This window comes from Hyaena hyaena, unplaced genomic scaffold, assembly GCF_003009895.1.
Source record: "Hyaena hyaena isolate Hyena2069 unplaced genomic scaffold, ASM300989v1 scaffold_35, whole genome shotgun sequence".
NCBI classification, from domain to species: domain Eukaryota; kingdom Metazoa; phylum Chordata; class Mammalia; order Carnivora; family Hyaenidae; genus Hyaena; species Hyaena hyaena.
In genome coordinates this window covers 4,245,218-4,272,952 of record NW_024080667.1, presented here as the reverse complement: position 1 = coordinate 4,272,952, position 27,735 = coordinate 4,245,218, and the positions used below count along the sequence as shown (strand labels likewise).

Below are 27,735 nucleotides of genomic sequence, written 5' to 3'. Positions count from 1 at the left end.
GCGGACAGCCCCGCCGCGCGCCCGCGATGCTGCCGCTGTGCCCCGCGCTCCGCCGCGCCCTGCAGGCCCGCCCCTGGAGGGGGCCCGGGTGAGTGCGCACCTCCCTGCCCGCCCCCCGCCGCGGGCTCGCGGGCCCCCCAGCCGGGGGGCGCTCCCTCTGGAGGCGCTCCGCCCCTCACCCAGGCCTTCCTCGCGCTGCGACCCCCCACCGCGGGAGGCCGGCGGGGGACCTCCTCCCGGTTCCCACGCTCCGCTCGGAAAGTCGCCTCCTTCGCGCTCGTCTTTCTCCTCATGCGGGACCCACCGCCGAAGTGCATCCCGAGTTTTCGCACAGTGCTCCTTGGTCTCGCATTCAGGATCCACCTCTGGGATTCCTTGAGTCTCCTCTGTCCTTTCTACTGGGACTTCCACTCTCCTTCCTCTAACTCCGCCCCCCTCCCCCCCTTTAAGTTAAGCACCGGGGGTAAAAGGGCCTCTTCCTTCTGATAGGTGGAATAGTAATACTTACGGAGTTCGTATAATGTATATGACGCGGACTAGGGAAGACAGTCATGCAAAGTGCCCTGAACAGTGCCTGGCACTTAGCACCCAGTTCTTCTTAATCACGATCGTCGTTTATTACTCTCCTTTAAACTGTGCGGTAGATATTCCAGATCACATGTGAAGAAACCTAAGGTGGATCAGCCCCGGAAACGCCCATGCTGTGGAGTTGGATTCTTGGACCCGTGCCCACTCAGTGAATGACAGATGTTTCCCCCTCTGGGCTAGACAGGATGTGTGTTGGGGGGTGGATGGGAGAGGAGGTAGGACACAGACCCTGTCCCAGAGGGGCCCAGTCTGATGGACGGGTGTTTCCGTGGGCCTCCCTTTCAGAGCTGGGTAGCCCCCACCCCCAATTTGAGGTTTGTTTGCCTGACCCCTCGGACCGTGACCAGCCATGTCTTCTCTGCTGAGCTCTGCCCTCTCTGAGTTAATCAGTGTCCCAAAGGCTGGCACAGGGGTGTCCTGGACATGGGTTAGTTTCAGCACAGCTGGGTGTCCTCTGTGGGTGGGGGCTCGGTAGGTAAGGGCACAGGAAGAACACATGGGGGAGAAGGATTTCTCTCCCCAGCCCAGATTCGGGGCCACACGTGCCACACCTTCAGCGCCGTTCCTTTTGCGGGCTTCTCCCTGCGCTCTGACACCCACTCCCCTCCCCTCAGACCTTAGATGGGATCTCCATAGATTCTTGTATTACCTGAGCACCTACTGTGTGCGGGTGTTGTGCTAAACACTGGAAGAGAAGGGTACCCGGGGGATTTGCATGTGGACTTTTCAGTTTAATGGCGGGGGTGCAGGGTGGGGAGAGGAGGGCTTAGCCCTAAGAAGCTCTAATGTCTGCTAGAAAGCAATTTATATTCTTTGGAAAAAAAAGCTTATAATGGCAATAATGTTTCTCAAGCGATCAAGCACGTGGCGCTGTCGTTGATAAGCACCATATTATCCCCATTTCTAGAGAAGGGAAACTTATCTTCCAGTTAAAGCAAAGGGAGAACTAAATTCGTAGTCAGACTCCAGATTCGTGCTCTTAATTACACAGCCCCCAGCGTGGAGAAAAGGCCTTTGGCAACCAGACCTGAGGCTCAGGTTAGTCTCTTTCCATAGAGCAGCTGGCGCAGGGCCCTAGACAGGGTTTCTCAAGCTTGGCACGAGTCACATTTCGAGCTGGGTAATCGTGGGTGGCGGGGCTGGCCTGGGCCTTACAGACTGCTTAGCAGCGCTCCTGGCCTCTGCTCCCTGGACACCCTTAGCACCGCAGCTGTAACAGTACAAACATGTCAGCCGTTGCTGAATGTCACCTGGGGCAGAATTGCACCCCGTTGAGAGCCACTGCTCTAGAAAAACAGGTTTGAGGGGCGCCTGAGGGGCTCAGTCGGTTGAGTGTCTGATTTCAGCTCAGGTCATGATTTCACCATTCGTGAGTTCAAACTTGAGCGCCGCGTTGGGCTCTGTGCTGACAGCTCAGAGCCTGGAGCCTGCTTCGGATTCTGTGTCTCGCCCTCCCTCTGCCCCTCCCCTGCTCATGCTCTGTCTCTCTGTCTCAAAAATAAATAAAACATTAAAAGATTTTAAAAAAAGAAAAGAAAAATAGGTTTGATGTTTGGGCCCTTTTTCATTTATTCAGTGACCGTTTAGGATGCACCTTTGCTTTTCGTGAAGCAACAGCATTAGGGCATTTTTAGTGGGGCCTCTCGGTGTCCTGTTTGTAAGACTAGTACGAGGAAGACTTCCTGTCTCGAGCTGACATGGGTGACGTCTGTGGTGTTAACCCCTTTGTCTGGAGTGCCAGGGACTCAACCAATTGTTTTTAATATTTATTTATTATTGAGAAACAGAGAGAAGGGGAGACACAGAATCCGAAGCAGGCTCCAGGCTCTGAGCTGTCAGCACAGAGCCCGACGTGGGGCTCGAACGCACGAACCGTGAGATCATGACCTGAGCTGAAGTCGGACGCCCAACCGACTGAGCCACCCAGGAGACCCCAACCAATTTTTAAAAATACCCTCAATTGTGTTTTCTTTTTATTTCGTTAACATGATCTGTTGTAAAAAGTACAGATTAAGCCTAAAAGAATAGGCATATCACTTGGAATCTCACCACACAGAGGTAACCACTGTCATCATTTTAATACTCCCCTCCCCTTTTTTTTAAATTTTATATACTAGTTTTGAGAGAGAGCGAGTGGGAGAGGGGCAGAGAGAGAATCCCAAGCAGGTTCGGCACTGTCCGTGCAGAGCCCGATGCAGGGCTCGAACTCATGAACTGTGAGATCATGACCTGAGCTGAAACCAAGAGTTGGACCTCAATGTACTGAGCCATCCAGGCGCCCCTCATATCCTTTTAAGTTTCTGTGAATATATATTAAAAAAAAAAACCCAAAAATATAAAAGTGGGTTCGTCTGCAAATCCATTTTTATAGTTGATTTTCTATTTCATAGCCTTGTCTGCCTTCCCATCCCCAGGGCCTTGTACTGTGTCTGGCACCTAGGAAGCCCTGAGCAAACATTCGGTGGAGAAATGATGTTTACAGTCCTTCTTGCCAGTAGGTGCTTATTCCGACTGGTCTTGAGCCGGCCAGCACAGGCACGTGGCCTTGAGGGATGGCCCCGTGATGGCCACTAATGGCAGTAGCTGCCGTTGACCTTCTGTGTGGATTATTTTACTGAGCTCCTCGGGAACCTAGGATGTGGGCGTGACTATTCCCATTTCACGGATTAAACAACCGAGGCCCTTGGAAACTAAGGAAAATTTGCCTAAGGCCTTAAGCTAGCACACCCTAGGCCCCCAGCTGACTGCCTCCTGTCTCGCTTGGCCCTGACCTTCTGCTTTTTTCTCTGCTTCATTGACTTATCAGGAGGTGTCCTCGCTTACATCCTTGAAGATGCTTGTTAGAAAGAGCCAACATGCATATTTATATTTATGTATAAATGATAAGTGAAAGAACTAGCCTGGGCTCACAGTAGGCTTACAACGAATGTTATTTTTGTCCCTCACTTGCTTTTGTGCCAGACCTTGCTGGGTGCCAGGGGTGCGGAGATGACCCCACCTGGGCCCCCTCGCTCCCCCGGCCGCACCCCAGCAGGGATGGGTGGGCTGGGATTGGCCCCAGTCATGTCCCTGCCGGAGTCCTGGGTCACTTTGGACTCCTCTCAGCCCACCTGTCTGTTTCAGCCTCAGAATTTCAAAACTCCCCAGTGCTTGTCCCCGCCTGCCTGGCCCCCAGAAGGGGCACAGGCTGGCACGTCCCACGGTCCCCTGGACATACTCTGCTCTCCCAGTCCCCCAAGCAGAGGCCGGGTGGCGCTTCTTGCCCTGGAAGGCCCCCCCCACCGCCCCCTTGGTGAACCCACACTCACCCAGCGCTTTGCGGCCTTGGCAAGGCAGGCTCTTCTGTGGCCCTCCAGCGCCCTGTCTATAAAATGGGGATAATCCTATTAGCCGGGTAGCAGAAGGATTAGAGGTGATGCGACAGGTGGATTGCTGGGGTCTGGTGCCCCTTCTGTAAATACCTTAGTGAAGTAGTAAGTGGAATCTGCAGTGATCCCAGTACTTGCTTAGAGGCTATTCAAGCCCCACTCAGGCTGTCATCACTGGCGTACCTTGAGCACTTGCTTCTGGTGCCTAGCACCTGGCCTGGCACACAGTCGGCGCTGAGCACTTGCTCTCAGGACGGCTGGAGGACAGCAGGGGGTGGATTCCGGCTTCACTTCTCAGCAGCTCTGTGGCCCTGGACCGGTCATTCAGCCTCTCTGTGCTGCCTCTTGTTCCCAAGTGGTAAAGTTAATAATGGTGGGGACTTCACAGGACTGCTTGGGAGAGTAAATGAATTCGTACAGGAAACCCACCTCGAGGAATATCTGCATCTAGGAAACGTTGCTTTAAGTATTATTTTTGATCCCCCTCCCCCACCAGGGGGCTGCCCTGTCCCTGATCAGAGACATTCAGACAAGAGGCTCCTAGCTGCACAAGGATGGTGGCGGGTGGGGGGGACTTGGGTGCCTTGCCTTATGCTCAGTCATTACCCCGAGGCAAAACCCTTTCTGTTGGGACTGACCCTGCTCACCCCAGGGGAAGGGGCAGCCGCCTGCCCATCTTAGAGGTGTCTTACCCCCCAGACCCTCCCTTTCCTGGCAAGAGATGTCATGGAGTGAAGAGGCCTGGGCTGAGCTGTCTGTGCCCGTGGACAGCAAGCCACCGCCCACCTCTTCCCTCAGGTGGGAAGTGCTGGGTGGGAGGAGGACGCGCCTGTCCCCTCGGCCTCCGCTGCTCAGGGGTCTCTGACCAGCTCCGGGTCCCCGACACGTATGTCTGCCGTAGTGCATGTCCCCTGAGTGGGGAAGACCTGGCCTGCTCTGTCGGTCAGGGTCAGGGAGCTGTGACCCGGAGCCATGTGCTGACGCAGCACGGTGATCTCAGAAGCTCAGTCTTCTCGTCTGTGATGATGATGATGATGGTGAGTTCAGTGCCTTCTTTGTGCGCTCGCAGCTCGGATTCTGGGCATCACCCCTTAGCATCGTGCCAGGCATGCTGTGGTGCTTAATAAATACGCTTTGATGTTCCCGGGCAATAAAGTGGAAAGAGCTCAGCCTGGGCCTGATGCCCCTCCCTTCTGGACCTGCCCTGGGCCCCGCACTTTCTCTCTGCTCACCTCTGCTCCCGGCCCCTTATCTCGGAGATAAGGAGGATTGGCCTTATCATGTCCCAGATAACAGCTGGGAAGGTCTGGAAGCTGCAGGAAGCAGAGCTAGTTTCCTTTCTGCTCTTCTGCTTGGCCTCGGGCAGCCCCGGCCCCAGTCACTGGGGACCCGCAGCCAGCGTCAGGCGTTAGCAGCGGAGCCCTGGCCCTGGAGTCCAGTCCTGGGGCCCCGGAGTCCTTCCCACAACGCTTGGGTATTCATTGGGGTTTTTTCCCCCTCCCTCTTTTTTTTCTCGATGAGTCTGATGAAAGGCTTACCTGTGTGTTCTCTGTTCTAAATGGTACTTTCAAATGCTGCTGTGCCCCAGGCCGTGTGTCCGGTGGTGGGTGGAATGGGCACAGGCTGGGGTGGGGGTGGGGGGGCTGAGGCCTGGCTAGAGCACAGCCGGATGGTGCTCTGCGATGAGCACCTTTGGTGCCATCCTGGGAAGAGCCTGCGGCTCTAGGTGACCCATGGGACCCCGTCCAGGCGCCATGAGGGTGGCATCCCAAGCAGAGGGGACCCAGAAAGACCTGGGTGGCCGGCGAGGCGGACGGGGTGGAGAGGTGGTGGGAAGGGAGTCTGGAGGCCTCAGTAAGGACTCTGATTTTTTGTTGTAGAAGAAACGAGAAGCCACTGAGTAGTTCGGGGCCGAGTGCTTGCTCTCTGTGTGCCTGGTGCTCAGATTTTCATGTTAGAACTAACCCTGGCTTGTGTTGGAGAGTCGCTGGGGGCCAGTGCAGCGTGGCCACTGCAGGCACGCAGTCCAGACCCAAGGGTGTCCTGGGACCAGGGTGGAGGCCGGGGTGCCCTGGGAGCTCGGGCCCGACGTTTCTGAACCTCAGCGTTCCCCTTGTAATGTTCTGTGGTTGTGCCGGCTGGCCCGAAGCTCTGTCTGGTCCTGTTGCAGACTATGTGTGGGTGGTTTTTTGTTTTTTTTTAGTTTTTAAAAAAGTTTAGTGTGTGTGTGTGTGTGTGTGTGTGTGTGTGAGAGAGAGAGAGAGAGAGAGAGCGCGCATGAGCGGGGAAGAGAGAGAATCCCAAACAGGTTTCAAGCTGTCAGCGCCCAGCCCCATGCGGGGCTTGAACCCACGAATTGTGAGATCATGGCCTGAGGCGAAACCAAGAGACGGATGCCTAACTGACTGAGTCACCGGTGTGCCCCAGTGTTGTGACCTTTTTAGCTCAGTTCCGATACTTGCAGAGGGTGGAGAGGGGCAGCTCAGAGGCCCAGGTCATCAGCAGAAGGGGCACCAAGGTTGTTAGGGACCCCTGCGTCAAGTTCAGACTCTGCCCTGGGCCTCCCTCCCAAAGTGGCGGGGCCGAGAGCTCCTCTGACAGAGCAGACTGGCTTCACCTTTGCCTCTCAGAGCCAGGCACCTAGTAGGTGCTCAGAAAACTCGTGAGGAATAAATAGGCGAGTTTCATTGCCCTGATCTGAGTCGTCTCTGTGCCCTTGCGATGTATAGTGAATGTGCGCTGGTGACTGAGGACAGCCGTCCTGCCTCGAAGGGCCTCGAAGATCCTCACCAGAGGCTCCAGGCTCTGGGAGTGATTATTCTTTGCCTTCCCTGGAGCCAAAGGAAGGGTCCTCCTGGTCATTCCAATGACCCATGCGCTGAAATCAAAGAGGCGGGTGGTTCTGTCAGGTGTCTTCAGGTTATTTTTGGCTCCAGTTGACTCAGGCGGACCTTTGAATTCTCTTCCCCACCTTCGGGCCACCAGGCAGCTGGGCCAGGGCCTGGAGACTTGCCAGGTGTAGAGGAAGCCCTGGCGAAACTGATCCTGTGGTCACAGTGGTCCTCTGCCCTGGGGAAGGTGGAGAGAGGCCTGGGAGGGAGCAGGTGCAGGAGGGCTGGTGGCTACTACATTTTGCATTTTAAGCTGGGCAGAGTGTAGTGCTAAATTTATTCCAGGAGTATTTGTCCAGTGCCCCTCAGGGTTAGCCCCTGATTGTTGTGACCTTGAGGGTGTCTGAGAACCAATTTACCTTTGAACACCTGGCCTGGTGCAGTAACGTATATAGAATGTATCACTATATATAACGTAGCAAAAGATACGTGTGTGTGTGTGTGTATTTTGTTTATATACTATATAAATATATAGTATATACATACATATATAAATAAAACAGGGCTTAAATCCGTGACCTTGAGATCAAGTGTTGCATGCTGTACTGACTGAGCCAGGCAGGCCCCCCTGGTGCAGCAGTGTTCTAGAAGACAATTTTCTGGGGCGCCTGGGTGGCTCATTCTGTTGAGTGTCTGACTTCGGCTCAGGTTATAATCTCTTGGTTCATGGGTTCGAGCCCCGTGTGGGGCTCTGTGCTGACAGCTCTGAGCATGGAGCCTGCTTCGGATTCTGTGTCTCCCTCTCTCCCTGCCCTCCCCTGCTTGTGCTCTGTCTCTCTCTTTCTCTCAAAAATAAACATTAAAAAATTTTAGAAGACAATTTCCTTAGAGCTACAGAGCAGGAGGGTGAGGAAAGGCAAGCACTTGCAACCTCACCACAACCCATCAGGGCACACGGCATCAAGCCCATTTCTCAGGTGGGGAGCCCGAGGCTTGCCGAGCTTAGAATAATGGGCTGATGTCTCGAAGCAGCTATGGGTTTCGGTCCCAGAGACATCTGCCCCCAGAGCTGTGCCTTTTTGCGCCCCCTGGGGGCTGGGGTCCGGGCTGGGTTGGGGCGCGTTGAGGAGGAGGAGATGGCGGTGTCCGCTACACTGCTGGCTGGTGGCGTGCTGCCTCTGAGGCCCAGAGAGATGCTGCTGGAACCTTCCAGAGTGCCCCAGGCACAAAAGCTGCCCCGGCTTTCCTGACTGGTGTTGAGGCTTGTGCCGATTCCCCGTAGCTTTGTGTTACTGTCTCCTCAGCTCTCCAGTAGTCGCCCCCAGGGGTGGTGGGAGGCAGGCCTCTCCTCACATTTCTGCTCTGGTGAGGGGCAGGGTGGGGCCTGAGGAATGTGCTGGGCCTCCCGGGGTGTGGTGGGTGCTGCCTGGGGGGCAGGGCGGGGCGGGGCGGGGTGGGGAGAAGGCCTGAGCTCACTTTGCTGCACGCTTTGCCGTTAGGCAAAATCTTGGACAACCGGGTCTGCTCTCCTTCCTGCCGAGCACAGGCCCTTCTCAGCTCTTCCTGTCATGCTTCCTGCTCTGGGGTTTTGGACTTGCTCTCGCCTATGCCTGGAAAGTTCTTCCCAGCCCTTCTCAGAGCTCACATGGCCCTCAGAAGGACACCTCCTCGGAGAGGCCCTCCCTGACTGCCCTGGCTCATTCTCACATCCCCTCTGTCATCACGGTGTCCGTGGCCCTCACCGAAGGTCGGCTGCCTGAGCCCAAGGCCTTGCTGTCTAGGCCACCGCTCTGTCCGCAGTGTTGAAAGCACAGTCAGAGACACAGCAGGTGCTCAGGAGCCTTGTGGAGTGGTGGAAGGGCCGGCCCTCACGGCCCCTGGTTTTGTGTCCTTCCTCCGGGTCTTCCGGGCTGGGTCCTTGAGCCGGAGTCCCTTCCCGGTGGGAAGGAATAGAAGCACCCACAGCACTCCCAGGCTGAGTGCCACGGTGGCCTGGAGGAGTCCCCCAGCCGGGGCTCCAGCTCTGGAATGAACGACCTCAAGTCCTGGCTCTTACCCATCTGCGCCCCACTTCCCGATCCCAGACACGCTAGGGGTGGCGGTCACGAGGGGTCACCTGTCAGTGGGGCCATAAGGTTCCAGGCTTGGCAGGGTCTCCAGGTCAAGGAAGTTTTGAAACTCAGGCACCCTGGGATCAGAGCCTGAACCCCCAAACTAGCCCCCCCCCCCCGTGGCTGAGGTCAGGGCAGCCTCCTCCCAGGGCACCGCCCACATCCTCGATGTTCCCGCCTCCCCCCCCCCCACGGAGCTCACCGCCTGGTACCCGGAGAACCCCAGCCGAGTCACATGGGTCACATTCCGAGGGGACTGAGCTCTGGGCCGCCTTTTCAGCCTGGAGAAAGCAGAAACTTGGGGCTGCATCATGGGGAAGTCAAGGCGGAGTCAGCCCTCTCCGTGTGCACAAAACGCTGAAACGCTAAGTGGTTTTGCATCATTTGCATTTACACTTCACACGCCGTGTGTTTGTTCACGGATTCTCAGCAAGTGCAGAGCCGGGCCTGGAGGAGGCAGGTCACATGCCCAGGGACACGCAGTGGCAGGTCCCAGACTGGAATTTGGATTTTAGACCCCAGGGCCCGTTGGCCCCCACTCCCGCAGTTCTGTGCTTGCTCTGGATTTCGGGGTTCTGGGCCAGCCCACGGCACCCCTCCCTGCTGTTGGAGGTTGGGGGTTGGCTGGGTCTGGCAGCAGCCGCCACTGACCTGTCTGTCCCTGTCCCCTGCCCTTGTGTCCCAGGCTGCGGTGGAAGCATGCCCCCTCCCTGAAGGTGGTCAACGAGCCCGTCCTGGCTTTCACGCAGGGCAGCCCCGAGCGAGACGCGCTGCAGAAGGTAATGGGGGGGGCACCCAGTGGGGGGCAGGAGGGGGCGGGGGACAGCCTCCGCCAGGCCCCCAGGGTGCCTCTCTGTGCCTCCAGCCGTTACCCCCTTCTGTGCCCTCCCCAGCCTGGGAGGGGGACCGGGTCTGGGACAGCCGTGCGACTGGAGCGTTCACCTGGGCGCTCAGGCCAGGTCAGGGGGTAAAAGCCCACGGAATGTTTTATGCTTAAAAACATTCTCCCGTTAATTCCCAGGATTTTAAAACTCGTGAGGCTTCCCATAAATTTCAGATACGGTCTTCTGATCTTTTTATAACGGGAAGACCGGCAACACGGGCCTCCCTTCCTGCAGGATAGCAGGTGGCAGTGGACGGGCTGAGTCCTGCTGTCGCCTGAGGGGAGCAGATGCCCCCGGCCCTGGGCCCCTTCTCCTGTCCGCTCTGGCCCGGGCAGCTGTGTCTGCAGACTCCACGCCGGGCGCGGGATGGGGGCAGAGAGGGGGAGTGCGTGTGCCCACCCGCCCTGTCCTTCCCCCAGGCCTTGAAGGACCTGAAGGGCCGGACGGAAGCCGTCCCGTGTGTGGTGGGGGACGAAGAGGTGTGGACCTCGGACGTGCGGTACCAGGTGTCGGTGAGTCTGGTGGGTGGGCGGGGCGGGGGGGAACGGCGTCTCCCCGAGTCTGGGGTCCGTCCCTCAGGGAGCAGACAGGCTCATAGCACAGGGTCGCTGCCTCCAAAGCCAGGTTTTGAATTCCGTGCACCGACGGCACACCTCCCAAAAGTCATCTTGGCAGTATCGTCATAAAATGTGCCAACGTCACGCCCGCCAGGGGGCAGTGTCAACAGTGGCTGCCACACGCTTCACCGTCTCTTTAGAAAAGTCGACCACCCACAGAGTAGGAAGGACAGGACTGAGGTGGTCCTTCCAGAGAAGGGACCGTCACCGCAGCCCCAGCCTCTGTTTTAGAACCCGCTGCCCTGGCGGAAGATGAGCTCGTCTGAGGTATGCACCCAGGGGCCTAGCCAGGTGTCGCCTCCTCCGAGAACCCCTCCTGCTGGAGCCAGGCTCCTTCCAGAGACACATCGGAGAGGCCCTGTCGCGTCTGCACATGCCTCTCTTTCAGGCCTTGCCCCCTGCTTTTGAAGTGGGAGGAGCAGGCAGTTAGCCGCCCATTTTACAGATCAAGGAACAAGCTCAGAGATTAGATGAGCCGCCTCGGGGGCCCAGCTAGGTAAGGAACAGGTTCTCCGGAATTATGTCCCCTTGACTTTGCTTCCGGCAGATTTATTCATACCCTGTTTCTTTCTTTCTTTTTTTTTTAAACGTTTATTTACTTTTGAGGTGGGGGGGAGGGAGCACGAGTGGGGGAGGAGCAGAGAGAGGGGGACAGAGGATCTGAAGCAGGCTCTGTGCTGACAGCCGCGGGCCAGATGCGGGCTCGAACTCACGAGCCTTGAGATCATGACCTGAGCCAACGTCAGGCACTCAGCCGATGCCACCCGGGCGCCCCCACACCCTCTTTCTAGAGAAGATTTGGAAGCCGTGTACTGACTCACACGCAGACAGTGCGGTCGGAGAATCTTGCTGGGACCCCCTGGTCATGGCGCTCGAGTGCGGGGGCAGTCCACACGTGCCTGACGCCTCCTGGTGACCACGGGAGGAGAACGTCACTCACGCTCATCAGGGTGTTGTTGGAGTGAGTTCTGCCTGCATGGTGGGGGGTGCACAGCCATTCCTGACGTGGGGCCGGAGAGAAACTTCTCCTGAGGGTGGCAGAAGGACTCGGTGACGTGGCAAGCAGTGCGCCCACGGGAGTCTCCCATCTCATGCGCAGATGTTTCACGGGGCCGCGATTTTGCGCCCTGTCCCTTTGTGCGGGCCGAGGACATCCTTACGGGGATGCAGGCCCGTGTCCACTGCTGGGGGACCTTTCCCATCCGGGGCTCAGGGGGCAGCTTTGTGTCCAGACCTCACGATGGGGAGATTTTGCACACACCCACACGTCCGGCTTCCCTGGAGGGTGGGAAGATGTGGCCGCGCGAGGCTGGCATCCTGCCGGGCCCCACGGCACTGGAACGCAGCAGCGGGCTGCCCTCCGGGGGCCGTGTCCCCACCCATGCCGCCTGCACGATGCCAGCTCTCTCCACTCACCACTTTTCCGTCTCTGGCCCCAGCGGGAGGCCGCCGGCCTGCCTGAGTGCTCCCCTCGGCGGGGCTTTTGCAAGACAGGGGACAGTGATAAGGCGGCCTGACAGGTGCCAGCGGCCCGTGGTCTGTGCTGAGGGCTGAGAAGTGTCCCCTGCTCCTGTGTCCCAACCGTCAGGTCAGGGTAGGAGGGACCTGCTCTTGTGACAGTGGGGGATCTCCACCAGGATTGGAGGCTCAGAGCACTTCCCCGCGAGGGGGCCTGAGGGCGAACTCCTGGCTGTGCTCCCACCCCAGACAGAGGACCCACCTTGTTCCCTTTTTATCCCTTGTGTGGCCATGACCTTTTTCCAGAAAGCTGAGAAAGGCTTAAAACAAATGCCCACCTCAGCCATCAAGACAAAACAAGACAAAACATAACGTGTGCGCTGCACGCATGCGTGTGTGTGTGCGCACACACAGATACATGTTTTGAAACTCTGTGCACACGGCTATATGTGGAGTTTCTAGCATTGTGCTGTGCAGCCAGTTGCAAAATGAGCGCCTTGGAATATAAACAAGGTGGCTTACTCCATGGCCGAATTAGCCAGAAATCCGTTCCAGTCCTTCTTTCTAGCCGGGCATCCATCCACCCTCCTCGGGTCCAGGCCCGGGGCAGCCGGCTGTGCCCCCTCAGAGCTGCCCGGTGGACGGCAGGGTGGCACCCGGGTCTAGAAGGGAAGGGACAGGAGTTCCGGCCGGTGAGGGGCCGTGGGAGGCGCACGTCGGGGCGGGTGGTCGGCGGCCTGTCTGGAGAGGTGACCACTGAGTCGAACCCCAAGGATGAGGATGGGTGGGGGGTTCACTGCCGGGCAGAGGGGGCCTCGGACAGAGTCCCAGAGACGGGGACGGGCTCCGTGCGCCGTAGAGCAGAGAGGAAGCCAATGGGGCTGAGAGGTCTTTGGCGGTGACTTTCGGAGCTTCTCGTTGGCTGTGATTAAGGAGCCTCTGCCAGCAGGGCTGGGGAGGCCCTGGAGGGGGGCTAAGGATGGCAAGACTTTCCAGAAGAGCGCTGTGGCTTGTCGCAAGAATATGCTTTTTTATTTCGGGACAGCAGAGTGAAAAAGCAAGGGCTTGGCAGAAGGTGTGAGGCTAGACATAGACCCACGTGTGTCCGGGGCTCACAGGCCGCAGGGAGGTTGTGGCGGGAAGGCGGGTGGAGGGCTGCCCCCGTGGGGTCAGTCGCAGTTACTGTCCTAGAGCTTAGACTGGCCACAGCGCCCCTCCCTTTGAGGGGGACAGCTTCCTCGTCTAGGAAACGCAATGGCAGCAGCCCTCTGGGAAGGGGCAGGGCGCCGCCTCTCAGTGGAGCAGAGGGAAGGAGGGAGGAGCTTGGGGTTGTCAGGCTGGGCCCCTCGAGTCTTCCTGGGGCCCAGCTGCGGGCCGCCCGAGTCGCCATAAGGAGGTCCCTGCCTGTAACGAGTTCCCCTTCCTGCCCGCTTGCTGGTCATGCATCCCTGTGCCTCAGTCTTGTTGTGTGTAAAATGGGGGTAGCCATCATGCCACGTAGGGATGTTGTCGGGTATAAACAGTTGATCTGTGTCAGGTACCTAGCGCCTGCGTGCGGGAGGCTGCGTCAGTGACAGCGCCATGCCCTGTGTCTTAAGTGGAATCTGCAGCTGGTTAGTCAAAATAAAAAAGGCCACAGGGGCGGACTTGTGTACTTTTTTTTTTTTTTAATTTTTTTAATGTTTTTTATTTATTTCTAGGAGAGAGAGAGAGACAGCGTGAGCAGGGGAGGGTCAGAGAGAGAGGGAGTCACAGACTGAAACAGGCTCCAGGCTCTGAGCCGGCAGTCAGCACAGAGCCCGACGCGGGGCTCGAACCCACGAACCGCGAGATCATGACCTAAGCGAAAGTCGGACGCTTAACCGACTAAGCCACCCAGGCGCCCCTGGACTTGTGTAGTTTTAAACCTCTGGAAATCACTCACCATGAAGTCAGAGGCTTTCTCCTGACAAGCCCTGGTTCTCACGCAGCATGGTGTGGGCTTTGGGTCATGTCACACTGTGCCCGCCCATGACTGAGTCCCGGCCACAGGCAAGAAAGGTCCTGCAGAGTCCACACAGCATCTCCCATGATTCCTGATGGATTTCTCCAGAAGGGGGCTTCGGGGCTAACTGTGGACTCAGCCCCGTGATGACATTAGCCTGAGAACCCACCTGCTCGGGGTCTGTGGAGCCAGGACCTGGCGTGTACTTTGGACGGACCAAGAAGCTCCTAGATCTGTAATGCAGGGGAGAGTAAAGGGCTGGCCCTTTCACAGATGGGGTGGGTGGGGGTGGTGGAGGCATGTTCTGGCACTTTCCAGCTGGAACCCTGAGCAGGCATGTGCAGGGGTGAGGGTGGAGACCCTAGGCCCCCCGCTCTGAGGGTTCCAAGGACGGCCCTGAGCAGGAGTCACCCGTGGGAGGCATCCAGAGCCCCCACTGCTGGGAGCCCTCGGAGCTCAGCTTGGGACCGCTCAGTCCACCTGGCACCTCAGGGTCGTGCCAGGCGCCAGCCGAGAGTGGCTGAGCTGAAGTGTCAGCATGCACATGTGGCTAGTGGCTGCCACGTTAGACAGGAAAGCCCCAAACGTCCCGTTGGGCAACTGGTGGGTGGCAAAAGTGTTGATAATCGTGGTGTGAAGAAGTGAGATGTCTCCCTGCTTTCATGCTCACACTAGCACGCGGCGCTGCCGGCTTCTGGGTGTAAATATGTGTTGAAGGTCTTCCCTTTTATTTTTTTTAAAGTTTTTTTTTTTTTTTAAATGTTTTATTTATTTCTGAGAGAAATAGCATGAGCAAGGGAGAGTCAGCAAGGGAGAAACAGAATCCAAAGTAGGCTCCAGGCTCCAGGCTCTGAGCTGTCAGCACAGAGCCCAACGCAGGGCTCGAACCCACGAACTGTGAGATCATGACCTGAGCCAAAGTTGGACACTCAACTGACTGAGCCACCCAGGCGCCCTGTGTGTCTTCCCTTTCAGAAGAGCATCTCTGGGTCCCGTGCAAGGGGCTGGAGAGGCGGTCGCTCTGTCCCCTGGGCCTTGGGGGGACAGCAGAAGTCCTGAGCGATTCTCAACTCTGGCGTATTGTTTGGGGGCCCTCACGGTGGCAGCGCCCCTTCCTGAGCCACAGCCACGCGCCACGCCAGCTCTGGAAGCATTTTCACCTGTGAGCCCATTTGCCGCCCCCCCATGCTGTGAGGCAGGGGTCCCCATTTCTCACGAGGTGACCTGCAAAGGGGAACTCAGGTTACGTATGGTCCCCACCCCCCCCGCTAGTGGTGGCAGAGCCGGGATGCAAACCCATGTCTGTCTGACCACAAAGTCCACACTTTCCATGAGGCCATGCGGTCCATGCCTTTCTCGGGGACCGTGAACCTTCTGGAGTGGGGAGCCATCTCCCTCACCGAATAGCAGGTGCTCCCTAACCTGCAAGTGAGAGAGATGGATGGGTGTGGGGATGGGAGGGGAGAGAGTGAGTGTGCTCAGGGCTGTTGCCTGGAAAGGGAGCTCTGAGCCCGGTCTCACACTGCCCCCCGCATCCTGGCACCCCCCTCCCAGGCAGGGACCTTACTCTTCTCTCGTCTTTCAGCCCTTCAACCATGGACACAAGGTGGCCAAGTTCTGCTATGCAGACAAGGTGAGTCTGGGTTGGGAGCTGTACCCCACCTGTTGCCCTGCTGGCCGCTGACGTGACGTCCGTCGATGCTCCCTCTCTGGCCGTGGGGGTGGGGTCATTCACAAGGCCGGGCCCACCGGGGTTAACTCCAGAGGAGAGCTGCGTGGGCCAGGGCTGACGCCCCCTGACATGCCTGTGGCCGTGAGGCAGCCTGGCTTTGCAGGGAGAGGAGAGTCCCCAGGGCCGAGCTGGGACACTTGGAGACGCCACGGATGGGAAGCCAGATGGGCTCAGCCTCATGGAGGGCCGGCGAGACGGGCCGGGGGGCCCTGTGGTGGGGGGTCTAGGAGCCGGCGTTGGGGGGCAATGGGGGCAGTTTGCCATCAGGTATGGCAGCAGCAGGTGAACGTCTCAGGCTGGGGCTCTGGCCGAGCAAGGGCAAGGCCAGGTGCCTGACCTTGAGGGCTGGAGGCTCTAGCCGGTGGGTTTGGGGGTCCCTGGAATGAGATGAGGCCCTGAGTGGGATCACAAGAGAAAGTGGAGCAGGTTTGAGAGCTGGGGGACTCGGTGCTGACCTTGCTGGGAGGTCCCCCGGACCTCCAGACGGCAGCAGGACTGGCTCCGAGCCTTGGCCTGACCAGCAGGCGATGGGACACCGCGTCTGCAGCTATGGGGGCAGGGGAGGGGCAGTACTGGGTCCTTGGGTGGAGAGTGACCTCCAGCCTCCTCCCTCGCCCATTCCCCTGGGGCCCTTCCTGTTCTAGGAGGCGGCCCCCAACCTTTTCCTCTTCACCAGGCCCTACTCAACAGAGCCATCGAGGCCGCTCTGGCTGCCAGGAGAGAGTGGGACCTGAAGCCTGTTGCAGACCGGGCCCAGATCTTCCTGAAGGCGGCAGATATGCTGAGCGGGCCTCGCAGGGCTGAGGTCCTTGCCAAGACCATGGTGGGACAGGTGCGGTGCCCGTGGGCACAGTGGGGGTGGGGCGCGGGAGGCAGTCGTTCTCTGGCTGATGCGGCGGGGACCTCAGCTGAGCAGCTTCCGGGCGCCAAGACGGGCTGCACCTGCTGGAGCCGCGTGTCCTCAAGGCCCCGCCCGGCCCTCTGCGGCCCTCGGAGTGGTCCCGCCAACACCTGAGCCGGTCACCCCAGCCTTGCACACCGCCAGCGTCTCTGCCTCACCGACAGTCACGTCCCAGGTCCTGCGCACAGCGCTCAGGGCCCCTTGTTTCCAGCCTCTGTGCAGCTCGCCGGCTGCCCTGCCCTTCCCCGCCGGGCCAGCCTTCCGGGAGGCCGCCAGCCTGGACCCTGTGGGCGTCCCGCCTCCCCGCCTCTGCCCGGCGTCCCTGCCCACTCTTCTGTGATATCACCTCCTCTGTGGGGCTTCCAGAATCTTCTCTGTCCAAAAAGAGGAGCCCCGCCTCTGCGGTGCTGTAGCACGCTGTGCGTGTATCGTTATGGCGCAGATCGCACTGGGTGTGATGAGCTCCTGTGTGGTTGTCACCCCTCTACAAGCCTTCTGGAGACAGCGGTCCCACGTTAACTGTCCTCCAACTTCCTGGGCTCCACACGGCGCCCTCCTGGACTCACAGAAGCTCCTGATAGACGTTTCTCAGTGGAGTGCACATTGAGCCAGAGCGGCGCCAGCAGCTCCAAGTTGGGAAGGGAGAGGAGGGAGAACGGGTTAATGTCACCCTCCCCAGCAGCAGGATGGTCGCTGCTGCCCAGTGCCTGTCGCTGTCCTGTGGCGAGAGCCCCCTCTGCTGCATGGAGGTGGCATGACCGCCCCTCACCTGCTAAGTGTCTGCAGGTTCTCCGCAGCTCCTGGGGACAGGTCGTGGGCTCCATCGCGTCCCAGATGAGCCACACTTGGGCAGGGAGAGGCACACGCACTCTGCCACCAGATGAAGGTGCTTTATTTGAATAAAGACTGGCGCTATAGGAAGCGTGGCAGCCTCATAGAGCCGGGACCCATGTACCGTGGATTCTGTGGCTCCAGGTCCCAAGCAGGATGGCACCTGCTGGTGACCGTATGTGCCGAGGAGGGGCTGCCCTGGTCTGGAAGAGGCCTGTTCTTGTGGCCCATGAGGCCCTCCCCAACCCCTCCAGCGTTTGCCATCAGGAGGAACAGGTGGTGTAAGGAAACGTTTGCCTCCTGCTTCTTGGTCGAAATGCCCCTGATGAGGGCACATCCTCACCCTGGGCGGGGGTGGGGGGGCAGGAGCCTCCAGCGCTGCGGGCATGACGTCACCGTGGGCACACGTCTGCTGCTGCTGACCCCCTGGCCATCCTGCACACAGGGTAAGACGGTGATCCAGGCGGAGATCGACGCGGCGGCTGAGCTCATCGACTTCTTCCGGTTCAATGCCAAGTTTGCCATGGAGCTAGAGGGTCAGCAGCCCCTCAGCGTGCCGCCCAGCACCAACAGCGTCGTGTACCGGGGGCTGGAGGTACCCACGGGTGGCGGGGTGGGCGGGGGCCTGCTGGAAGCCTGGAGCTTGGCCTCACCGCCCCCCTCCCCCTCCCCAGGGCTTTGTGGCGGCCATCTCTCCCTTTAACTTCACTGCGATTGGCGGCAACCTGGCGGGGGCGCCAGCCTTGATGGTGAGATGCGGGCAGCGGGTGGACGTGGGCCTGCTGGCTCTCCTTCCCGTCCCAGCAGATGAAAGGGGCCCAGCCCTGGTCGTGGCCAGATGCCCAGAAGGCAGAGGCGGTGGGGGCGCGTGGAAAGGCTTTGGGACCAGAGACGGCTTTGGATCCCAGCTTTGCCCCGCTCCAGGGGGACCCCAGCCCAGGCCCCTGAGCTGCTCTGAGGCGGCTTCCTCCTCCTCCAAGTGGAGATCTAGGAAAGCCCGCGTTACAGGGTTGTGGGGAGCGAGCGAAGCCATGTGCGGGGCACGTCCAGCCCGGTGTGGGCTCTGTACGTGGAGAACGTTGGTGGTGATGATGCGTCACTTTTGAGCACCTACTGTGTACTCTCTGGTTTATCTGTCAGATCTAGGAAATGGTGACAAAGACGAGGACTCCAAGTCCCTGGCTTCCCTGCCCTTGTCAGGGCGGAGGTGGCTGTCACCCTTGTGAGCTCCTGCTAATTGGGGGTGACAGAGCCCTGCCCTCAGAGGGCCCTGGCGGCTCGAGGGAGGGCTGATGCTGGCGGGGCCCGGGCCCGCGGGGGGCGGCTGGCTCATCTCGAGGACGGTCCTGCCCCGGGCTGCCCTTGCGCTTCCGCCCACAGACAGACACGCACACGCCCAGGCGCCCACGTGTCATCACTCAGGACACGTGCAGAGGTAGCCCTGTGAGTGCTTGCCCGGCCGCGCCCAGTGAGCGCCCAGCGTCATGGAAACACCCACAACAGACCTGCCTGAGGGGCACTGGCGGGACCCGTCGGCACAGGCTTCCCAAGGAAGGCGGCCTTGGCCAGGGCGTGGGGGCGGGGCAGGTGTGGCCTGCCCCGGGGCCTGGCCGCTCCAGGGGAGGGGTGGCTGTGCTTTGGGACAGGGTGGGAGGCAAGGCTGGTGACCCCTGGGCTTGAGTCATCACCATGTCTCCCGGGCAGGGCAACGTGGTCCTGTGGAAGCCCAGTGACACGGCCATGCTGGCCAGCTATGCTGTCTACCGCATCCTCCGGGAGGCTGGCCTGCCCCCCAATGTCATCCAGTTTGTGCCGGCCGATGGGCCCACCTTTGGGGACACTGTCACCAGCTCAGAGCACCTCTGTGGCATCAACTTCACAGGCAGCGTGCCGTAAGTCCCTGAGGTGGGGCGGGCCGGGTGGCATGGGGACGTTTGCCAGGCCACTGCCGCATAACCTCAGTGCAGGAGCTGGAGGCCGGGCACTGACTACACCCACTTGCTGTGTGGCCACAGGTGGCCCACTTCACCTCTCTGAGCCTCCATTTCTTGACCTGCTCAACAGGAATGATGGTCCCTACCTTGCAGAATAATTGCGAGGGTCCCATGAGTTAGCAAAGAGGAGGAGCTTCACAGGCTGGATGCAGCCTACAGATGTTTGGTGACACCGAGTTTGATGCCACTGCTGTCACTGGAAGGGGCGCAGGGAGCTTGGAATGAATTGGAGGAGAGTCAGGAAGCCTTCTTGGAGGAGGTGGTATCTAAGCAGAGGGCATGGCTGAGCAGAGAGGAGGAAGGGAGAGATTGTAGGAGAGCAAACAGTACATGCAGGGCCTCCAGGCTAGAGCTCCGTGCCTTGGCGGCGTCCCCTGAGGCTTGGAGTGTGGAGTTCCGCGGCCAAGGTAAAAGAGCGTGGACAGGAAACAGTTGGATCGTGACTGCCCTCACTCGGTGAGCAGGCGTACGCCAGCAAACATGTGGATGCATATGTCCTGCCCTTTTGGGGGGTTTAGTCCCATGACTATAGGGCTCTGTGAGCCTGCCGGGGTGTCTGGACTTCATCCCGAAGGTGACGGGAGCCATGGAAGGTTTTATGCATGGGGCGTGGATTAAGCAGTTTTGTTTCAAGCAGAGATTACAAACTCCATTCGGCCCCGGGAAATGGCTCTGTTTTCTTTGATTCCTTATTGAGCTGGACCAAGCCTGTACTGTTGAGGCAGTTTGCTGCAAAAATCTGTTTGAGATCTCAAACTTCTTTTGAACGCCTGACCCCTCCGGGCCTGCGTGTCCCGCATGGTGCGCCCTAGCCGGAGGTGGGGTTGGGGTGCTCTGTGATCCCCTCACCAGGCCCTGGGTCTCCGCATCCTTGGTGTTCCGTTCCCAGCCTGGCCCTGCGGGACCTCTATGTTTGTAGCCTCCATCCTACATGACCGCCCTGGCTGCTGTCCAGTGCCCGGAGGCGGGAGGCCAGGGGGGAGGCTGTGCATGACCAGAGCAGAGACGGTGGGAATGGATTCCAGAGAGCAAGCAGCAGGGAGATGCGATTACTCGTCCAGGGGGTCAGATCAGTGGAGGAGGGGTGCGGGAGGGACCGTCCAGCCTCTGGCAGAGGGACCCAGAGGGCACCAAGGTGCGCCCTGGCCGGAGGTGGAGGCCCGTGGAGGGCTTGGGTGAAAGTGACGAATCCCATGCTGGCCACTTTGGGGTGCCCGGGGGTCATCTGAGCAGAGATGTCGGGGTCTGCACTGGGGGCCCTTCCGGCTGTCCCCAGGGACACCTGCGGTGGCTTCCAGTCTCCCTTCCCCACCCTCAGGCTCCCCTACCCGCCCCCCCCGCCCCCCCCCTCGTTCCTGCTAGGGTTTGCCGGGTGTGATGGCGGCGTTAGAATTGCTGAGGAGGACCGTTTTCCAAAAAGCCCCACTGTGCCTGTGCAGGCCCTACGGGTCCCTGCCTATTAGCGGGCGGAGCGGGCCTGGCCCCCATTTGCCATGCTCTGATGAGCAGCGGGCTTAAAGGTAGGAAAGTCATAAATTAGTATTAGCTACTGTGTCGCAGGCTCCCCGGTGATTAGCATTTTTATTGTTTCGTGGTGCTGAGGTTGGTCACACTTGGATCTTGGGGAGGAGGTAGGGGCCCGAGCTCCCTCTCTCCCGGGACCCTCTGTGGTTGGTTTGGCCTCTGGAGCCTGGGCGCTAGGCGGGGGGCACCCCTCCCAGACCATGGCGGCGTCGGTCCCCCCTCCAGGTACCCGCGGCGTGGCTGGCCCTGACCTGAGCCCTTGGCTCGCACCGGAGCTGTCACAGAAGAGCTCAGCCGGGCGGGGTTCGCTCCAGTGCCCGCATGAGGTGCCCAGTTTGAGGCTCAGAGAGGTTGAGTCAGGAGCGCAAGGTCACGTGGCTGTGAATGTCTGGGGCAGGGCCCCCCGGCCTTCTCTGTGTCTTGCTACCAGGCCTGCCCTCGCCGCCTCCCCATGGGCCCTGAACATCACCTGTCTCCAGCTGCCCCCACATACTCAGTCCCCACCCCCCTCGCGGGGACCCCCGCCCCCACCCGCTAGGCTGTTGGGCCCCTTCTTGTGATGGTGCCTGCCCCCGACCCCCAGGGCCCTTGCCGCCTCGGGCACCTCAGCCTGCCTTCCTCATCCTTGCGCTCCCCTCTGGTTTCAGCACCTTCAAACACCTGTGGAAGCAGGTGGCCCAGAACCTGGACCGGTTCCGCACCTTCCCACGCCTGGCCGGAGGTAAGGGCCCCCCTCCCGGCGCCTTCGCCTGGGGTCCCAGGGACAGGGCAGAGTGGGGGCTGGTGGCTCAGCATTCTCGCTCCTGAGCGGGTCCGAGCTCCGATGGGGGGGCAGCCGGGGAAGGCGCACCATCAGCCCGCTGTGTCACCTGCACCCCAGTCCACCCGTTATAAGGCGGGGGAGCAGCGAGCTGTCTGTGGTTTTCTGTTCTCTGCTTCCTTCCCACTGTGCCCTCAGGGAGAGAGACCGCTGTTTGCTCTACCGCGTCCAGGCCTTGAGGCTGCTTCTCTCTCTGCTTCGGTTTTCTTTTTTTTTAATGGTTTTTTATCTAAGTGATCTCTGTGCCCGGCACAAGGCTGGAACCTAGGACCCAGAGATCCAGAGCCTCAGGCTCTGTTGACTGAGCCAGCCGGGTGCCTCTGCAGTTTTCCTGTCTTTAAAATGGGAATGATCCGGGGTGCCTGGGTGGCTTAGTCGGTTAAGCGTCCGACTTTCGCTTAGGTCATGATCTCATGGTTCATGGGTTCGAGCCCCGCGTCGGGCTCTGTGCTGACTGCCAGCTCAGAGCCTGGAGCCTCTTTCAGAGTCTGTATCTCCCTCTCTCTCTGATCCTCCCCTGCTCATGCTGTCTCTCTCTGTCTCCTAGAAATAAATAAAAATATTAAAAAAAAAAAAATGGGAATGACCTGGGAGGCTGTTGTGAGGCTTTAGTAAGACAAAGCAGGAAGTGCTAGGAGCAGGGCCCAGAAGGTGGTCAGTGCCCTGTGACCGGGGCGGCTGTTAGCTGGTGTGGGAGGGAACCAGGGCCTGGAGGCTGGGGAAGGGTTTCGCCGCCCTGGGTAGCGAAGAGGAGCCAGCCCTTGGGCCGAAGTGGAGCCGACCCCTCCTCTCCTCCCACTGGGTTGGGGGTTGGGAAGGTACGAACAAAGCTGTGCCCACTTCTGGGAGGGGTTGGCTCCTGGGAGCCTGGGCATCTGGTCCTTTTTCTGCCTTGATGGTGGGCGGCACCCCTGCCCCAGCCTCAGTGTCCTCAGCCGTAGAGCGGGACAGGGGCCTGGCCCGCTGGCTTCTGGGATGACACAGCCCGAGCCCATCCGCCAGCTTGGGCTGGGCGCACCTGTGCACAAGTGCAGGCACCACGGTGGGTGTCCTGCTGGCCGGGAGGCCTGCGCCCCACCCGCGCCCCCTCCCCCCGCAGAATGTGGTGGGAAGAACTTCCACTTTGTGCACCGCTCGGCCGACGTGGACAGCGTGGTGAGCGGGACCCTGCGCTCGGCCTTCGAGTATGGCGGCCAGAAGTGCTCGGCCTGCTCCCGCCTCTACGTGCCTCAGTCGCTGTGGCCGCAGATCAAAGGGCGGCTGCTGGAGGAGCACGGCAGGATCAAAGTGGGCAACGTGAGTGGCGCTGCACCCCTGCCGCGGCCCAGTGGGTGGCTGATGGGATTGGAGGCTCTGCGGGGTGGGCCGGGATGCGCGGGGAGGGGGCTCCCTTTGTCTCCTGCCCACAGCCACTTGGTGACTCTCTCTTCTGGTGCCTCCCTTGCCTCCAGCCAGCCGAGGATTTTGGGACCTTCTTCTCTGCAGTGATCGATGCCAAGGTACTGGCCCGGAGCAGGCATTCGCGGGGGGCTGAGCCCTGGCCTGGGTGGGAGAGGGAGGAGGAGGCGTGGGGGCCTTGACTGGGGCGACCCAGCCCCGCTGCTTCAGGCAAGGCACACGGTCCAACAGCCTCACAGACACCCCCGCCCCGAGCTTGGAAAAGGCGGAAACTCCATGATGGGAAATCTCACTTCCCGCACATCCTGCACCCCGGCTCGACGGGGGCCCCCCCCAGTTCAGATTCACACGCACCCAGAGGGGCCTGCATGTCTGCAGCATGAGCCCAAACACACGTGCTCATGTACATGCACATCCACGAGCACGTTCATGATCTTGGTGTGCAGACGTGCAAGTCACCCGCATCAATACCCATGTCCACGTGCACGTAGGCGCACACGTTATCTCCAACAGAAACATGCACCTTGTGTGCACGCATGCACCTTCATGTCTGTGTTCACACGTATGTAGGTGCATGTCACTCTGTCCATGAACATACATGTAACAGGCATGTATATACGCATATATTTAAACGTGAAGACACGTGACCACACATAGATGTGTGTGTACATTACTGTGCATGTTGTGTTTCTGTAAGCGTAGTTGTGGTTCTGCCACACGCGTGTTCACACACTCTCTCACACGAGTGTGCACGTCTGCCCTCGTCTCTGCTGCGGCTCAGCCAGGTCCTGGCTCTTGCCCTCTTGCTGTCTCCCGCCTCCAGCTTCAGGATTTGGGCCCTCCGGGGTGTGTTGGGGATGCTGCTGCTCGCTGTCACCTCCCGGCTGGCCTGTGACACCCCCTCCCCCCTCCCCAGTCCTTCGGCCGCATCAAGAAGTGGCTGGAGCATGCCCGCTGCTCACCCAGCCTCACTGTCCTGGCCGGGGGCAAGTGCGACGACTCCGTGGGCTACTTCGTGGAGCCCTGCATTGTGGAGAGCAAGGACCCACAGGAGCCCATCATGAAGGAGGTGACTGGGGTGTAGAGCACAGTGCACGCGGGGCCCTTGCACGTGGGTGTCTTCTCGCGGTATGGTCCCATTTCGCAGACAGGAGTGTGAGGTAGGTCCTGGAAAGGGAGTGTCTCACTCCCAGAGAGAGCAGGGCCCGGCCTTGAGCTCAGGCCCACCGACCCCAAACCCAGCGCCCTGTCCTTGCCACTGCTGACCCTGGTGGTGTCGCAGCACTTCCGCCATTCGCAGCTACTGTCACGACCTTACAGCGGACATTTACAGACTCTTCACTCTGGGCACCTGTCTGATGGGAAGGGGGTATTATCATTCCCATTTACAGATGACTAACTGAGGCTCGGAAGTCAGGGCACCTGCCCAGGGTGGCCGTGCAGGGGTGGTAGTGGGGCCAGTGGTGGCTGGCAAGGAGGGCTGGCGACTTTGGTCCTTTGCCAGGTCAGGGAGGGGTGGGGCGGGCATGGCGGGAACGGGGCACAGGAGACGCCAGGCTCTTCTTGCAGGTGTGGAACTGTGGGCCGAGCCCCGGGGCCTGGGGAGAGGCAGGGGGATGGGGAGGCCTGGGGGCTCTGGTCCGGGTGGGGGGCCTGACCCTGGGGCTTCCGTCGCAGGAGATCTTCGGGCCTGTGCTGACCGTGTACGTCTACCCCGACGACAAGTACAAGGAGACGCTGAGGCTGGTCGACAGCACTACCAGCTACGGCCTCACGGGGGCAGTGTTCGCCCAGGATAAGTGAGCGGCCACTGCCTTTCTGCTCTTGTCCAGCCGTCCTGCCCCAGCCTGCCCAACTCGCGCCCCCCCCTCCCCTCAGTCCTGACAGGCCTCCCGAGCAGGGGTGCACAGAGCGAATAGGGGTGCACAGAGCACAGCCAGGCTCTTTTTTGAAATGTAGATTCTGGGGTCCCATTGGGGGCATGGCTGGGGAATCCGTGCTCTTGACGAGCTCCCCGGGGTCTGATGGGGCCCCGCTGAGAAGGCCCCCACCCCATGCTGCAGGCAGGAGAACTGGGCCCAGGGGCCAGGGGCCAAGAGGCTAAGTCTGGGACTTGGCTTTTCCTTCCTCTGGGGCACTAGCCGCCGCCCTGTCTGTGTCTAAGAGCGTGGAATTGGGATTGGAAGCTGGGGGCAGGGTGGTCGTCTCGGGGTTCCCCCAGCTCCCGCGGGGGCAGGAAAACTGGACCGGGATGGGCCACTCGCCTACAGCCTGACTCTCCTGTCCAGCTCTTGCAGCAGCCCCGTGAGGGAGGCGTGCTAACCACCTTCCAGAAGACAAGGAGCATCAGGCGCTCTAAGATGCTGCCCAAGGGCCCTCAGCTAGTGGCCGGCCCGCGTCATAGGCCTGGGGCTGCGGCTGGGCAGCCAGTGGGGGCTGGGCTGCGTGGAGGAGGAGGTCAGACCCCGGGCTGGTGGAGGGTGAGCCGGCTGCTCCCTCATCACTGCCCTGCCTTGTAGGGATGTTGTCCAGGAGGCCACAGCGATGCTGAGGAACGCCGCCGGCAACTTCTACATCAACGACAAGTCCACAGGCTCGGTGGTGGGCCAGCAGCCCTTTGGGGGCGCCCGAGCCTCCGGTGAGTGGGTCCGCCTTTCCAGAGGGGAGGCGAGCTCCTGGCGGGAGGCCAGCGTAATGGGAAAACATTGTGGGCCAGGTGCTGGGTTGTCTTCTTCCCATTTTACAGAGGAGTAACCTGAAGCACGGGGAGGGGTAGTGACTTGTTCAAGGGCACGTGATCGGGGGGGGGGTTCCAGCACCCACACCTTTTAACACCATACTCAGGTCACTTCAGTGTCGTCCCTCGTGTTTACGGTTGGGGAAACTGAGACTCAGAGCCGGGTGGTGACTTGCCCTAGGCCCCGTCTGCCTTGTGGCAGAGCCAAGGCCAGAGCCCAGGGCTGCTGGCCCCCAGGGCAGTGCTCTCTCCACAGCGCTGCCAGGCCCTCCTCGCAGGTGGGCACGCAGACCCGGGGAGGCCGGCGTGCTGTGCTCACCGGTCCCTGCCTGCCCTGCCCTCGGGCTCGTGGGCTGCATGGATGCGCTCCAGAAACCTCGGCCTTGCGAGCACGTTTAGTTTTAGTTCAGCTGCTTGTAGCCTGTGCTGGTGCCCCGGTTATTCCGTCAACTCTTCCCGCCCCGCCCTTTCCCTTCTGCCCGGAGCTGCTGTGTCTTTTCGGAGAAAAATGGCGCTGTCTTTTCCACAGGAACCAATGACAAGCCGGGAGGGCCCCACTATGTCCTGCGGTGGACGTCGCCCCAGGTCATCAAGGAGACCCACGAGCCTCTGGGGGATTGGCGCTACGCGTACATGCAGTGAGCCCCGCTGGGCGCTGCCGCGCCCACCTGTCCGCCCAGGTGGCCCATCTCAGTGCACACCGGCCCCACTGCAGCCCCCTCAGCTCACTCCCCCGTGGCACGGCCCCCTTCCCAGGGCCACCACCCGCCCCCCGGCCCCACTCTAGCCCGTATCCTGGCCTGTCCATGCCCGGGGCGGGTGCAGGCTCTAGTTGGAGACCATGCTGGGGAGGAACAGGGCCACCACCCCGTCGCATCGGCTGTGCGACAGCTTCTAGCTGGTCGGCCTGACCCAGGGCCCTGCTGGTTCTCTGCCTCCCTTTCCCGGCCCGCTGCCTCGGGGACCTGGGCAGTGGCCGTAGAGCAGCTCCCGGGACCCCTGGGGGGAAAAGGAGGCATCCTGGCCTTGGCCTTGGCTCCTCCAGGCCTCTAGGACTAGGTGTGACCCGGGGTGGCCTGCAGGGCACAGAGGGCACCAGCTGGCCTTGCCCCCTTGGGCTGCCCACCTCCTCACTAGCTGTTTGCACAGGCCCGCGCTGGCCGGCGGCTACTTCCGCCTGACCGTACGCCTTAGACACCCGTGTGCCTTTCGCCAGGGTCCCTGGGTTCCTCGGAGGCCCACACGACTCCTGGCAGCCTCCACATGGGGGGGCTGGGGGGAAGGGGTGCTGGCAGAGGTCCCTGCCGAGGTGTGGGGTTTGGGGGTCCTTCCCGTTTAGGCAGAGGTCTGGGGGAAGCCTTGGGGGGTACCTTTGTGCAGTCTTTGCTTCCTTCAGCTCTCAGCCCCGCCTCCTGGCGACGGCCGTGCTCCCCACCCACGTGGGCCCGGGGTCCCCCCTCAGGAGGTCGATCTCCACAGGCCCAGGGAGGCCTTGCTCCCACCTTCTCCTGACCCGAGCCCTGGCCTTGACCCGAGCCCTGGGCTGAGGGTTGCCCGCTGAACCTTCCCTCCCTTGCACAGAGGTGGCTCGGTGTGGCCTGTTGCAGCCAGTTGGTGGACACTTAAACCTGCTCATTGGATCGCAGGTGGCCGGGGATTGACAAGGGTTGATTCAGGGGGCCCTAAGAGTGCTGGCCCTCCGCCAAGGACAGCCGGCTGGGGCCCCCCATGTCACTGGCCCCGAAGCACGTGGCTCTACACTAGCCCACGGTCGGTGGTGATGCCACGCGGGCCTCCTTCCTTGTGGCTGCTTCCTTCCAAGTCTGCACTGTTCCCCAGGCCAGGCTGCGGGGGAGACGTGCTGGAGCTGCTCCCGGGCCACTGATTCTGCACCGTGGGGGACAGGAGAGCCGTTCCGCTGCCACCCAATAAACGCTTATTACTTAATCAAACGTGG

The 27,735-nt window shown here is 60.4% G+C and overlaps 1 protein-coding gene across 2 annotated transcripts; it reads left to right on the top strand.

Annotated features, from left to right (window-relative positions):
- On the top strand, nucleotides 1-27,725 carry ALDH4A1 (aldehyde dehydrogenase 4 family member A1). Of its 2 annotated transcripts, XM_039229059.1 has the most exons (16): nucleotides 1-88; nucleotides 9,584-9,677; nucleotides 10,202-10,294; nucleotides 15,427-15,474; nucleotides 16,250-16,405; nucleotides 17,751-17,900; nucleotides 17,980-18,054; nucleotides 19,010-19,197; nucleotides 21,471-21,544; nucleotides 22,743-22,939; nucleotides 23,095-23,142; nucleotides 23,958-24,110; nucleotides 24,719-24,840; nucleotides 25,561-25,679; nucleotides 26,308-26,458; nucleotides 27,425-27,725. In XM_039229059.1, exons 1-15 carry the CDS (start codon nucleotides 27-29, stop codon nucleotides 26,418-26,420), a joined length of 1,692 nt encoding a protein of 563 aa, XP_039084990.1. In that variant the 5' UTR covers nucleotides 1-26; the 3' UTR covers nucleotides 26,421-26,458; nucleotides 27,425-27,725. The 2 variants fall into 2 exon arrangements, with proteins under 2 accessions (XP_039084990.1, XP_039084989.1); XM_039229058.1 differs by having other exon boundaries at nucleotides 26,308-27,725.
- The last annotated feature ends 10 nt before the right edge of the window (nucleotides 27,726-27,735 follow it).

Excerpts from the sequence above, each read along its gene's own strand:
- ALDH4A1 (XM_039229059.1), top strand. The coding sequence starts at position 27 with ATGCTGCCGCTGTGCCCCGCGCTCCGCCGCGCCCTGCAGGCCCGCCCC. Across the intron at positions 21,545-22,742 it reads CTTCCCACGCCTGGCCGGAG|AATGTGGTGGGAAGAACTTC; the intron begins GTAAGGGCCCCC and ends CTCCCCCCGCAG. Across the intron at positions 22,940-23,094 it reads GCAGGATCAAAGTGGGCAAC|CCAGCCGAGGATTTTGGGAC; the intron begins GTGAGTGGCGCT and ends CCTTGCCTCCAG.